The sequence below is a fragment of the Nerophis ophidion genome, linkage group LG03 (assembly GCF_033978795.1).
Source record: "Nerophis ophidion isolate RoL-2023_Sa linkage group LG03, RoL_Noph_v1.0, whole genome shotgun sequence".
NCBI lineage: Eukaryota > Metazoa > Chordata > Actinopteri > Syngnathiformes > Syngnathidae > Nerophis > Nerophis ophidion.
This window is the reverse complement of record NC_084613.1, coordinates 61,121,007-61,134,780: the sequence shown is the minus strand read 5'-3', so window position 1 is coordinate 61,134,780 and position 13,774 is coordinate 61,121,007. Positions and strand designations below refer to the sequence as shown.

Genomic DNA, 13,774 nt, shown 5'->3' with positions numbered 1-13,774 from the left:
GAATGTTTTATATTCTGAACGTTATTTTTAACACTGTGATTACAAGCGGAATTATTCATTACTTAGCGTGTTAAGCAGTGTCAGCTCGGATTTATCTGAGAGCCAGATGCAGTCATCAAAAGAGCCACATCTGGCACTAGAGCCATAGGTTCCCTACCCCTGGTCTAGTGTGTCAGTGTTAGTATCTCTGTCTCTCTACTGCTCACTCAATCACACTTTTCCCCTCCCACTCACTGCTCCAGTGACTTTATTTATTTATTTATTTATTTTTAAGTTGCCTTCAATAGCAGTTAATGAAGTGTGTTTTTGACAATTTTATATTTATATTTTTGTTGTTTTGCACAAATAACTTTTTCTTGAATAATTCTGTGTTTACTTGTATGTAGTAAGGTATTTAAAAAAATAAATTTTATACTAATACATTGCTATGTATAGTTGCATTTAGTTATGAAATCATTCTTGTTTGAAACAAATAATTTTACGGTGTTGTCATAGTCATAATTTACTATCTGGAGATAAATTGCGGCCCAAAGTGGACATCTATTTGGAGGCCTTCCTTCTTCCCATTACAAAATGCTTTCACAATTTTTTTAACATGAAACAATTTTTTAAATTTAATCAAACTTGAATTCCCATGTTTTGTATTAACACAAGTTAATGGAAATACATTCTTCAGTCATTTTTTTTTGTGCTAAATAACTAACATATATAAAACTAAATGTAAAAACCTTCTTAAATAAACTCAGATTAGGATTCAATCATTCAATCAATCAATTAAAGTTTATTTATATAGCCCTAAATCACAAGTGTCTCAAAGGGCTGCACAAGCCACAACGACATCCTTGGCTCAGATCCCACATTAGGGCAAGAAAAAACGAACGATTCAAACTCTGTATCACTGCGTTATAAAACAATGACTAATGCAGTGTGTCGCTGGAGTTAGTGAGAATGTGTCTGGAAATTGTATTCGGGTTAGAGACGAGCGTGAAACAGCTCTGAGTACATTTTCGGTTAAAATTCATATTAAAGGATTGCAGGGCCCTGCGTACAGCGCATGTTCTAACTATAAGGGGCATGGCGGGCTAAGCCGGCCCTGACGAGACGTAAATTGACAAAATGTTTAAATGATTATGACATTCCATGTTAAAGTATCAGTATTAGTATTGGCGATACTAGCCTTTTATTGACACCAAAATTCCCAATATTGCCCTCATGGCTTGAGAGGCACCCCTGTATTTTTTTGCATTGTCAAACACATAAATACCATCACATTTTAGCAGAACAGTGAGAAACAGCAACTTTTAAAAATCTCACCCATTGGAAAGTCATACTCCAAATCCGCCAGTGGAGAGGGAGGAGGCTGTTCAGCAGGGACGGTGTCTGCAGCACTTCTTGTCGGCTTAGCCTTTGATCTGCTTTTAGGAGGGGAACTACTTGCCTCTGCGTCCTTTGTTGAAGATGAAAGTTGGGCTTGTGTTGTGTTTGGACGCTGCTCATCTTGGTTGATTGTAGGAGAAATCATCTCTGATATACTTTCACACTGGTCTGTAAAATACCATTGGGAAAAAATGTTCAATCATTCTTTAGCATTATCCTGCCGCTTGTCGGATGGAAGTGTATTGACATGAACTGTATCTTCTATGTGTCACAATGTTACTAAATTAAACCTAAATACTAAAAAATATTCTTAGGTTAAATATATTTTGCCCAAACCATAAGGGATTAAAGTAAATACCAATACCCTGGCCTGACAAACTAATCTAAAACAAAACAAAACATTTCTAAAATAAGACACATTTACACTTTATAATTAGGGATAAGAATTGATATGCTTTTTACGATTCCAATTCTACTGTCGATTCCGCTAAAGGGTTATTTATCGATTCTAATTTGGATTAAAGGATAGTAAGCAAGTTGATTAGCATAAACTTTGTTTAAAAAAACCAAAACAAAACACAAAAGGGGAGTTAGAAGACCCACAGCCTTGATGCAGTGCCAGAAAAAAATATTTTAATTGTGACAAATAACTAATGTGAATGTGAGTGTTACTGCTTGTCTGTCTATCTGTGTTAATCCTGTGATGATGAGACCATTTGTTCAGGGTGTACTCTGCCTTCCGTCCAAGTGCAGATGGAATGGGCAAATAGACAAATATTCTTCTGTACTAATAAAATACAACATAAATAAATGATTTTGTGACAAATGATAATTCCACAAAAATGTTCAGTAACATGTTCAACATAGAAATGAGAAGGGGATGGCATGGCGCAGTTGGGAGGGTGGCCGTGCCAGCAACCTGAGGGTTCCTGGTTTGATTCATCCTTGCTCCTGATGGGTCGTGGTTAGGGCCTTGCATTGCAGCTCCCGCCATCAGTGTGTGAAAATGGGTAAATGTGGAAGTAGTGTCAAAGCGCTTTGAGTACCTTGAAGGTAGAAAAGCGCTATACAAGTATAACCCATTTAAGTATTCTTTTATAAAAAGTGTATATATGGTATAAATGCTAATTCTACATCAGCCAAAGACAAATATAAGCAAGTCAAGTCGAACTGGAAAATTTAAGCATTATTTTGCAGAAAATTAAGCACATCTTCTTATTTAGGCAGTATACGCAATATTTCAGGCTGGTAATCACAGTGTCTCCAGCTCTGCCTCTTAGACAGGAAGAATGTGTGCAGACTGCCGGTCGATGCCATCTTGTCATTTAACAGATGATAAACATTAATTTCACTTCTACAGTTAATAATAGCATGTTTTTACATTCTATGCAACGTTAGTTACCTGCAGTATTAACAGCAGACGACATGTTGAGTTTGCCACAGCTGCTGCTGGAGATTCATTTCCATCTCGGAGAGGTTGAAGCGGATCTTTGATTCAACGTTATCACATCTGCATCTGCTAATTTTTCTCCTAGATTTTTCTCAATTTGATACAATATTTACTTTGCAAGTATATATAAGTTGTCAATAATTCTAACGTTTGTGCTCAGCAATGAGAAGGCATCGGTAAGGGAATCGTGAACAAAACTGTCAAATGATTCCCAAAGATTGAAACCCTGGGAGAATGTTCTCAACAAGAACCAGTTTATAATTTCCATCCTTACTCACAATGCACTGTAAGAATGAAGTCATTACCTTCCCTGGCTTCATCCAACTCTTTCTGCTTTTCATGAGTATCCAAAGCATCTCTCACGTATTTTTGTGGTGGCGATACAAAAATGGGTACGGGAACCTGGGATGTGTCTTTATGTTTTCTGGAGTCGTCTAAATCCTTGCGCTTTTCCATCAGCATGTGCATGGAATCTGATTGAACAGCTGCATCTTCTTCATCTTTAATCTGTGATAGCACTTCTTGTTCTCTGGAAGCTTCTAAATCATTCAGCTTTTTTCTATTGTCATCCAAAGGATCTGATTGGACACCAGCTTTGTTTACATCTTTTACCCGTAACGAGGTCGCAACACAAACCGGGTCGTCTTCCAAAGGATCTGACAGGACCGCTACATCGGTCTCGTCTTTACTCTGCGACATTGAATCCTCCTGTTCCATTGAGACCTCAGAATGATTCTGTTTTTCAGTTGCCTCAGCCAAAGGATCTGATTGGGTGGTTGCATCGGTCATATCCTTGTGCTGTGGTGGTATGACAATGGGCACTGGAACCTGAAATCAAGAAGATTTTGATTGCTACTGAGATTTAAAAACCTTTGTAATCAAACAAATCAAATCATATGTTATATAAGATACCATAAAACATGATGGAACATACAGTTATAGGCATAGCCATTGGAACAGGTGTGTGCTGGGAATACATGTTCAGAGGTACTGGGATGAAAACCGGCACAGGAACTGGCACCATTAAGACCTTCACTTTTTCCTCTGTGGAGGGGCTTGCTGAGGGCGGTGATGGAGCTGATGGCACATGGGTGCAAAATGACATTATTACGATAGATATAAATGAATAATGGTCCTAACATGAAAAGTAACAGTGTCACGATACATTTATTTCCCTTCTGATACAATACCGCTATTGCAGCCTTAAGTATTGGTCGATAATGATATTGATATCATGTTAAAGTTAAAGTCCCAACAATAGTCACACACTAGGTGTGGTGAAATTATCCTCTGCATTTGACCAATCCCCATGTTCACTCCCTCAGAGGTGAGGGTAGCAGTGAGCAGCAGCCGCACTTGCGATTCATTTTAGTGATTTAACCCCCAATTCCAACCCTTGATGCTGAGTGCCAAGCAGGGAGGCAATGGGTCCTATTTTTATAGTCTTTGGTACGACTCGGCTGGGGTTTGAAGTCACGACCTTCCAGTCTCAGGGCGGGCACTCTAACCACAAGACAATGAGCAGTGTTGATATCAGTATGAACAATACATAACTTTTTTGACCAATGTCATAAAATGACATACCATGACTAACTAACAATGCATTATTGGCGAATTAAATGGATAAGTTAACATTTTACCTTTACTTAAGACTCTTGTTGGCGAAGATGGCAATGAGCAGAGAAAGATAAGGTGAGAGGAGAGCCACGCGGACACCACCTTCATACTTTGCTATGGGTTAATTCTTAAATTTAATTTCCTCACCATTCTTATCAAAGTGCTGTCCCTTGTAACTATGTTAAACCCAATGATGCGTTATTTTGCAGCCATTTGATAACTATCGTTAGCAAAGAACTACAGCCATGAAACAGTGATGACATAGTAGAGGGACAATGAAGCTGAGAATAACTTCCGGGTGAAAAAACTGAGAGCAGGCTAACACACTTTTTGTAATAAAGACAAGTCACGCAGCATATCATTTATACACAACAAGACTGAGTCACCATCCAATTTTTTGTTTGGATACGTGGAAATAAGGAATATTTTGTTAGGCGTAATGTTTGGCTGTACGATGACAGGCGATACAGCTGGTATGTCATTTGCCTGTCAAGTACCAGGAAGCCAATTTAAGGCTCACAGTTGGCAGCTCGGTTTTTGTAATAATTATTGATCAAAGTGCAAAAATTTTTTTAAATGAAATAAAATACTAAAGTGTGGGACAATTTCTAACACATCAAGTTAAATGTTCTTTTGATGTTTACTATTTGGCTCTTCGATGAATGTTGCACAAAGGGAAGCAATTATATTTGCTATTATTTTTTTTTAATCTGTAGGCCAAATGTAATGACGTTTTTAATCCAACAGATGGCGGATGACCAAAATGAAACACTAACAGTAAAAGTGCAGTGTCAATAAATGTGTACCATACACACTGAGGCATCGTTACCCATCACTAGGTAGAAGTCCATCCATCCATCCATTTTCTACCGCTTATTTCCTTTTAGGGACACGGGGGGCGCTGGCGCCTATCTCAGCTACAATCGGGCGGAAGGCGGGGTAGACCCTGGACACGTCGCATCCTCATCGCAGGGCCAACACAGATAGACAGACAACATTCACACTCACATTCACACACTAGGGCCAATTTAGTGTTGACAATCAACCTATCCCCAGGTGCAGGTCTTTGGAAGTGGGAGGAAGCCGGAGTACCCGGAGGGAACCCACGCATTCACGGGGAGAACGTGCAAACTCCACACAGAAACATCCCGAGCCTGGGATTGAACCCAAGACTGCAGGACCTTCGTATTGTGAGGCAGACACACTAACCCCTCATCCACCGTGAAGCACCAGGTAGAAGTCATGAGGTAGAAGTCAGGTCTTATTTCATTGGCTATTCCCTTGACTGAGCAATCAACTTCATATTTTGGTTTTACAAAAATGGGTTTGACTTGTGGTTGTTTTAACAATTAGTTGTTCTATATTTTTGTTTTTTCAAAAATGTTTAATTTAATTAGATCTTATACATATAAAGTTGTCCCTCTCCTCATTACGCTTCAAAGTTTGCGGCTTTGTTATATACTTTTTTTAAAAGCATATTCTATGAATTTTGGACCTAAATTAAGCATTTGCAGGTAAAAAAAAAAACAGCTAAAGGAACAAAAATTGGTTTGGTGTGCTGTCATTGTTTTTACATTTTTTTTGCACTACATAATTACAATTGATTCAATTCTATTTATATCTGTTCCTATAACCTATGCTATTTATACCCTACACCAGTGGTTCTCAAATGGGGGTATGCGTGCCCCTGTGGGTACTTGAAGCTATGCCAAGGGGTACGTGAGATTTTTTTTAAATATTCTGAAAATAGCAACAATTCAAAAATCTTTTAGAAATGTATTTATTGAATAAAACTTCAACAAAATATGAATTTAAGTTCATAAACTGTGACAAGAAATGCATCAATGCAATATTTAGTGTTGACAGCTAGAGGTTTTGTGGACATGTTCCATATATATTGATGTTAAAGATTTATTTTTTTGTGAAGAAATGTTTAGAATTAAGTTCATGAATCCAGATAGATCTCTATTACAATCCCCAAAGAGGGCACTTTCAGTTGATGATTACTTCTATGTGTAGAAATCTTTATTTAGAATTGAATCACTTGTTTATTTTTCAACAAGTTTTTTAGTTATTTATATATATTTTTTTTCCAAATAGTTCAAGAAAGACCACTACAAATGAGCAGTATTTTGCACTGTTATACATTTTAATAAATCAGAAACTGATGACATAGTACTGTATTTTACTTCTTTATCTCTTTTTCCAAACAAAAATGCTTCGGGGGTACTTGAATTAAAAAAATGTTCACAGGGGGTACATCACTGAAAAAAGGTTGATAACCACTGCCCTACACTATTTATGTACATATTATCGTTCTTGTGATACTCATTGGACTAAATCTAGGACATCAGGTATTAAATTTTGTTAAGCTCCTTGAAAATATCAATACAGCAGCTTGGACAGGCGTCAGCTTCCACGCGCCTCGAGGGGGATAAGCGGTAGAAAATGGATGGATGGATAGTAATGGCCACTAGATGAAACCAAACCAATCAAAAAGCTCTGTTCAGTATCGTGGCCACTGATTGGCTTAGCCTTAGGCCACATTCACAAGTGTGAAGTGAATATGTGGGTGTAATTCCATGTCAATAGTTCTTATGTTTTGCTCTAGCTATGAAAATATTTGATTTATTAATAATAATACAAATTCTTACTTCTTGAAAAAAAATGTACCCCGGTCAGGCCCAAACCATTTAACAGTGATAAATGAGGGTTTGTTGTAGTTGCAAATGAGTAATTTGAATGTAAACCACTGACCTGTTTCTTGGTCTGTCTTCATCTTTTTAACAGCTTTTTCTGTATCGTGGGCATCATCTGCTTGGAGAGAGGGAGCTGTGATTAGCTTGGCACTAAACTCACTCCCTCCAAACATTTTTTTTTTTTTAACAATGTCATGCGTTTGTACAATTTCAACATTGTGGACAGTGAGAAGTTTAAGAAACACATGACTTCAAGGAATTATTTCAAACTTGCATTTATTAACTTTTTCTATTTCACAAAAACAAGTAAGTCACTTTTGGTTTACATGTCTGTGAGGTGCAGCACAGTCAAACTTCTGACTTTAATATTGTAGACAATAAAAGAATAGGAAATACTGATGACATAACATGTGAAAATAGTATTAATAGAGTATGAAAGTTTCATCCTTAGTCAGGGGTGTCCACATACTGTATATTCCATTAAGGGCAGCAATCGGAAAATTCTAAGGATTCACTTTGGTATTTCGATATTCTTAAATTTTGCAAAGATGAAAAATAAACATACTAAAAGACACATCATTGTTTATTTATTAATATTGACACTTCACCGATTACTTTGTATCTTGTGCTTCTATTGTTGCGGTTTTGTTTATTGTTGTGGTCTACAGATGGCCCACTGGCTGCACTTTGAACACCCCTGTCTTACGTTAAAATGGCTGTAACAGTTCAACTCCATAAATAATAACAAATACTTCAGTGTGTTAGAAAACGTACTCATTTTAACGCAGTATCCCACAGACAATACTGACAGAATGGCTTGAATCAACTTAATATACTTGCATTTTTTTCAACTGATTACTTCTGAAAAATAACCACATAAAAGTACTTGCATATCTATCCAAAATGCTTACAAAAATAACCTCCTTAAAATGACTTCAGATTCAGTCAAACAGTATATAATGAAATGTAAACACAGCTTTTAGTGTTTTGCCATGACAGAAACAAAACACGGGTACGCTTTAAAGTGCATTTCACAAAACTGCAGTGTGAAAAATCAAAGTGCTCCCTGCAGCAGCCTTCACTTTCAAAAAATATTTTTCATGATGTCAGTCAAGTGCAGGAGTACTCGTTAGCTGTTTAGTTCAAACTGTTGCATCAGTGTCCAGGGTTAGGGGAGACTGTGGGTAGAAAAACTGTGATGACATGACAAACCTCTTTAGTCAGTAAAAATATATCAAAGACAAATACAATGAAGAAAAAAAATGTTATTCTAATAACTTGTAGTTATTTCTTAAATGCAATAAACTCAAAAGAAAAACAACAGACAAAAGTATTGAGACACAATACAATGGAATTACTGGTCTTCCCTCTTGAGGGAGATCTATAAGAATTTCAAAATTATGGTTTGGTATGGTGTCAGATTGGGTTTGAAGACAAATATTTTTTAGGCCAAATTAAGAAACATATTCTATTCTTTTTTTCAATTGTGACATTTTAAAATGATCCAACAATCCATCATTCACAGGTAAAGTGGAGCCTATCATAGCTGGCTTCAGGAGCAGCACACCCTGGACTGATCCCCAGCCAAATGGCAGGGCACATACTGTACGGACAAACGAGCACATTCACACTTATGGACAATTTCAAGTGTCCAAGATAGGAAGCAGGAGCACATACAAAAAAAATCCATGCACGCATGGAGAAGTACATGCAAACTACACACAGACATGGAGATTAAACAACGGTCTACGCACCAAAAATCTAACAGATGAAATAAGTGTGTGTCACCCAATACTTTTGTCTGTTAATTGTACGCTACACTACTTTCTACTACGCAATTAAATTAAAGGCCTCACCTTGTGCATCCAGCTACAGTATTAAAATGTTTTGTAGATCAGTCTGGTATGGTAAAGTTCAAAACAGGGCACAGGACAAAGGCTGGGCTGTCCTGGACATGTTTTACAGTAATACTGTGTGCAGCTTTTTATTGTTTCACTTTCTTTTAACTCAGAGTGCTCTTCCTCTTTGAGTTTTTTTTGGAAATTAACTTGGTTTGAATTGTTCATCTCTGCCTTTGTCTTCTCCTCCATTTTCCACTTCTTTATTTGTTCCAATTGTTCCACTACTTTCTTTCTCTTGTGCGGTGAACAAATTTTGCAATCTGCATCAGTTTCCATCTTGCCGAGGAAATGACGTCCTATAAGTCGTGCTGGTAGGCCACTGGACTTCTGGGTTTGGGCCTCCGTTGATGCGTCTGGAGATGTGGATGCTTCAGCAGATGGTTGCTCGGTATGCGAAGAGTTATCTAACATTGCTGTTGCAATTATTGAAAAAGGCAGTTGGTAAAAATCTATCAATTCATAGAAAATTGCTGAATATAGGTGTTAAAGACCTATAAATATATTCAAAATAAAGATGCAAGGATATGAAAATTTCATACCACGGTTATTGTGACCAAAATAATCAGTTATTATTGTTAAATGTGCTAAAAAGTACTTATAAACACATTGTTTGACCAAGTTATAATATTTTATATAAATAATTAAAATAAATAGACAACCCACTATTTTGCATGTTTTGGTTTTCTTATGGTTCACTGTTAGTGTTTTGGTCCTAGTATTTTATCGGAGTTATTGGGTAAGCTTTTATTGTTTAAAATATTGGTTTGTACTGTAGCATCTTAAGATGTATTTAAACGGATAGAGAGTAACTTCTAAAATCTATTATGCATTATTTTTGGCGGGCGTTGTGACATCCTAATGTCCGTTTATAGCAATTGAGGCAGACTAAAACACACGGTATAGCGAAGCCTTTGTGATTGAATATCTGTGAAGTTTTTATTAAGGGTTAATAGTAAATATGGTTAATCATTGCATTCCTACTTACAGGTACAGTTTTTGTTTGATTTGTGAATGAACACAAAATCCTCTGTATATTTTTCATGTTTCAACCCTTACAGACTTGTGCTACCTACATATGTACAAAATAAAATGTGTTAAAAAATTATGTGTGTGCAGTGTATAATTTAAGCGTGCAGTAGCCCGGAAATTACGGTAAGCACTTTACGCACTGTCCACAATACTGCGATAATTAGGGCTGCAGCTATTGATTATTTTAGTAGACTTTTTAGATTGCTCAATTAAATGAGTAATCGGATGAAACGCATTTTACAGCCTCATTGCATATTTTAGGTAAAATTGTTGAGATCAACTTTTTTCTGTTTGCTGTAAGCTTTGTTCTTTTATACTAATTAATGCACATCGTCATTGAATTGCACTTTTAACATGTGTGCTATAATAATGAAATAAATACAGATCATGGCACCCACAAACCACTGCTCTCGGCTATTTACAAATGTTGACCATCTATTTAATAAATTGTTATTAGTTACAGCCCTTTAACAATTAATCGAAGCAACAAAATACAAATCGAAACTATTTACTATTCAAATTAAATAATTTAAATATTGCAGTGAACCCTAGTGATAACAATAACTGATGGTGGGGGAGTGGTCAGGGCCACCATGAGAGTAATTTGCGAAATTTGCTATGATGATATTTTCTTTTTAAAAGGATAAAAAAATGTGTACATACATTTAAAAAAAATATCTCTTATCATTTAGTATTAATATATTTTTCAAATTATTTTGCCATGTTTTCAATTGTTGCTGCTTATTGTACAATGTACTTAAAGATTTTTTCAGGTGTCGGGAGACTTTAAATGAGTTGGGTTTTTTTTAATCAAAGACAACTTGCAACAAATCTGGCATCTTTTTCTGGTGTTATTATAAAATGTACTCGTGTTTAGAGACTAGTTCTGTCTCTCGATGTCCGCGACGAAAGAGTCGAGCTGTAGCGAGTATGACGTCACACTTGCTTCGCGCTGTTACGGCCGGTTGGACTTTCTCTCCGTAAAAGCCGCTGTCACTACACAATCAGTACCGGAAGACACGATCGGTCCATTCATGTGTGAAAATTACATTATTTCTGTCAACTTGTTTTACGGCAGTCATTTTTGTGCATTTGTGCACGGCGTCAAGGTTACCATGGTTTTCTTTTTTGTAACCCTTATTCGAATAATAATGTCACATAAAAGATTACATACAAAACAAAACATACATTACTTTAGATTGCAGTATTTATTTTGAAACCTTACAGAACAATGTGCTCAGCAGATTTAAATGGCAAATAAATTATTATTATTTATTATCATTTATATTATTATTTAGGAAAAACAAATTACCCAAAGCGTAACATGAATTAATCATTCAAATATCACAGAACATGAAGTCACAAGGCTCTGTCGTAAAAAAAAATGCAAGTCCAGGAAATGACGTAGTTTTAGCGCATGCGTGGACCGATCGTGTCTTCCGGTATCGATTGAATAGTGACAGCCGGCACTGTCCTCTTAATATTTGCACATTTTGCAGATGGCTGTCCCCTGGTCTATCTGGCATATATTAAAATTACGTCAACATTGCAGACAAGCTGATGACGCCCCAGACAATGGTGTGTTTTTGGTTTCGGCAGCGTGGTTTTCGGTAATCAAAGTCTTTTTTCGGTGATCGAGTTTTGTACCGTCTGCACGTGAATGGTTATTGGAATAGAATGAGGAAGTGTTGTTGTGTGTCGGGGGAAGTGTGGACTCATTGAGGCTAAAGTGTTTGCACAGAAAGTGAAACCTGTTGGAATTGTGGCGTTTGATATCAAAAGATACATTTTAAAAATAGAGTTTATGTTATTTCTTATAAGGGTTACAAAACATGTTACTTAAAATAGTTTTCATGTAAAAAATAAACAAAACCTTATTACCAATAATCGTAATATGTCATTTTTATATAATTACTTCCTCAACAGTAAGCAATCATGGACTTACGGCAATTTAAATTTGAAACGGAAATCCGAAAGGAACAAGCGTTAGTAAATGAATGGATACTAACCGCTTGAAATTGAACCGCTGCTTATCATTAATAACGGTAATCATTATATCCTTACTTTAAGTAAAAGGATGTTAAATGTTTCATTCAGCCGTTTATACTGCCAGTAAAAACTAGAATTATTATCCATAAAATGTGTTTATGTTAATATTTTTAGGTGTCAGTAACAAATTAATTTGATTTAGATTTACATTTACAGGGAAAATTACTTAGTTTATTTACAATTTAATTTTTGGATAAATAACAAAAAACAGATTTACCACTGTTGTTTCTAGTCCCTTTGTACAATTGGGAAAATGTGTTTTTAAAAATAGCACTGTGGTGTACTTTTTTAGCATTATGTACATCCGACACTCAAAACGGAATAACTGTTTTGTATTTACCTGCAGAATCCACAGAGGTTTGGAGGAGGAGACATAAACTCTCTTGATCCATTGTGAATGGCCGACAAAGAACAGACTTATTTTTCATTTGACGTCGGCAAGTTGGGAGAGGACGCATAGCATCAGTCTGAGTACTGGCCTGGACATTCCACAAGCAGAAAAACACACATTTACAAGTTTTTTTATTTGCTATAAAACATACAATTGATGAAAAGATGTACAAGTGCAATACATACATGATCAATAATCTTGCTGTCTGCATTGGAGTTTGGAAGTCCTCCTGTCAAGCAATGGCAAACAAAAAACAAACTCAGCATTGCCATATATTGTGTATTTAATTTAAGTTTATTTTGAACATGCATACAGTTACAATGTAATACATCACATCTCCCATTATCTCATCACAACATGTCTGTAACGGAGTAGGAATAAGCCATGCCTATTTAATCCTACCCCTTTTCCACTTAATAGTAATTACTAACACATGTACTCACTTACTGTTCTCAAGTTGTAGCACATTTTAAATCAATAACAATAAACAACAGTGCTCATAAGTAAATAGTTAAGTAAGTTGTGATTCACAAATAATGCGATAAATAAGATTATTTCATTATCAATAAGGTTCAAATTTCGGGATTCTTCTTTGTACTTTGTAAACACTTTGGGTTTTCAACAGCTTCTCAAACTGGTTCATATTAGTACTTTGACTTCTTTGCTTAATCCATTTCATAATTTTAATTCCACATACAGATGTGCTAAGGTGCTGTACGTGCATACAAATGTTTTAAGTTGCATTTTTCCGTTAGATTATACTTTTCCCATTTTGTTGAAAATAATTGTTGCACATTGTTGGGTAGCAGGTTATAGTTTGCAAATGCACCAAATCATTGAATTTCAATATTTTTGATTTAATAAAGAGTGTGTATGGTCTCGATATCTAACACTGTCTAATTCCAAGTGACCTTTTTTCCTAACTGACCTACCGTCACTATCAGTGGTTAATAAGTGAAGTGTTCTTTTGCGGTTATTTCTCTATATTTCTACACAATAATTTAGATATAGTAACACTAGCGAGCAGTAGAGAATATGGAGAGATTTTTGGTCCAGAACATATTTTGCTTTATTCTTTATTGTCCTATTTTTGACACTTTATGTTAGGGTTGGGCGATTTACCGGTAATATAGTTATATAGTATATTTTAGAAAGCAGTAAATATTTGAGACCATACCGTTATTTTTTGATGTGCCTTTGTTACGGCCGTTTGATGTTCTCTGCGCCTGACTTGGGAAGCAAACGGCATTCTTATTTGGCT

The 13,774-nt window shown here is 36.0% G+C and overlaps 1 protein-coding gene across 7 annotated transcripts in view; it reads right to left on the bottom strand.

The window, feature by feature from the left end:
• si:ch211-266o15.1 (zinc finger MYM-type protein 4) overlaps positions 1-13,774 on the bottom strand; it is a 67,233-nt gene that overhangs the window by 17,979 nt on the left and 35,480 nt on the right. For all 7 annotated transcript variants that reach the window (XM_061895764.1, XM_061895762.1, XM_061895761.1 and 4 more), the window contains 6 exons: positions 12,699-12,742; positions 12,463-12,601; positions 7,202-7,258; positions 3,762-3,904; positions 3,133-3,655; positions 1,315-1,545 (listed from right to left, as the gene is read on the bottom strand). In XM_061895764.1, the coding sequence (XP_061751748.1) occupies positions 1,315-1,545; positions 3,133-3,655; positions 3,762-3,904; positions 7,202-7,258; positions 12,463-12,601; positions 12,699-12,742 (1,137 nt within the window). The remainder of the gene's footprint in view (positions 1-1,314; positions 1,546-3,132; positions 3,656-3,761; positions 3,905-7,201; positions 7,259-12,462; positions 12,602-12,698; positions 12,743-13,774) is intronic.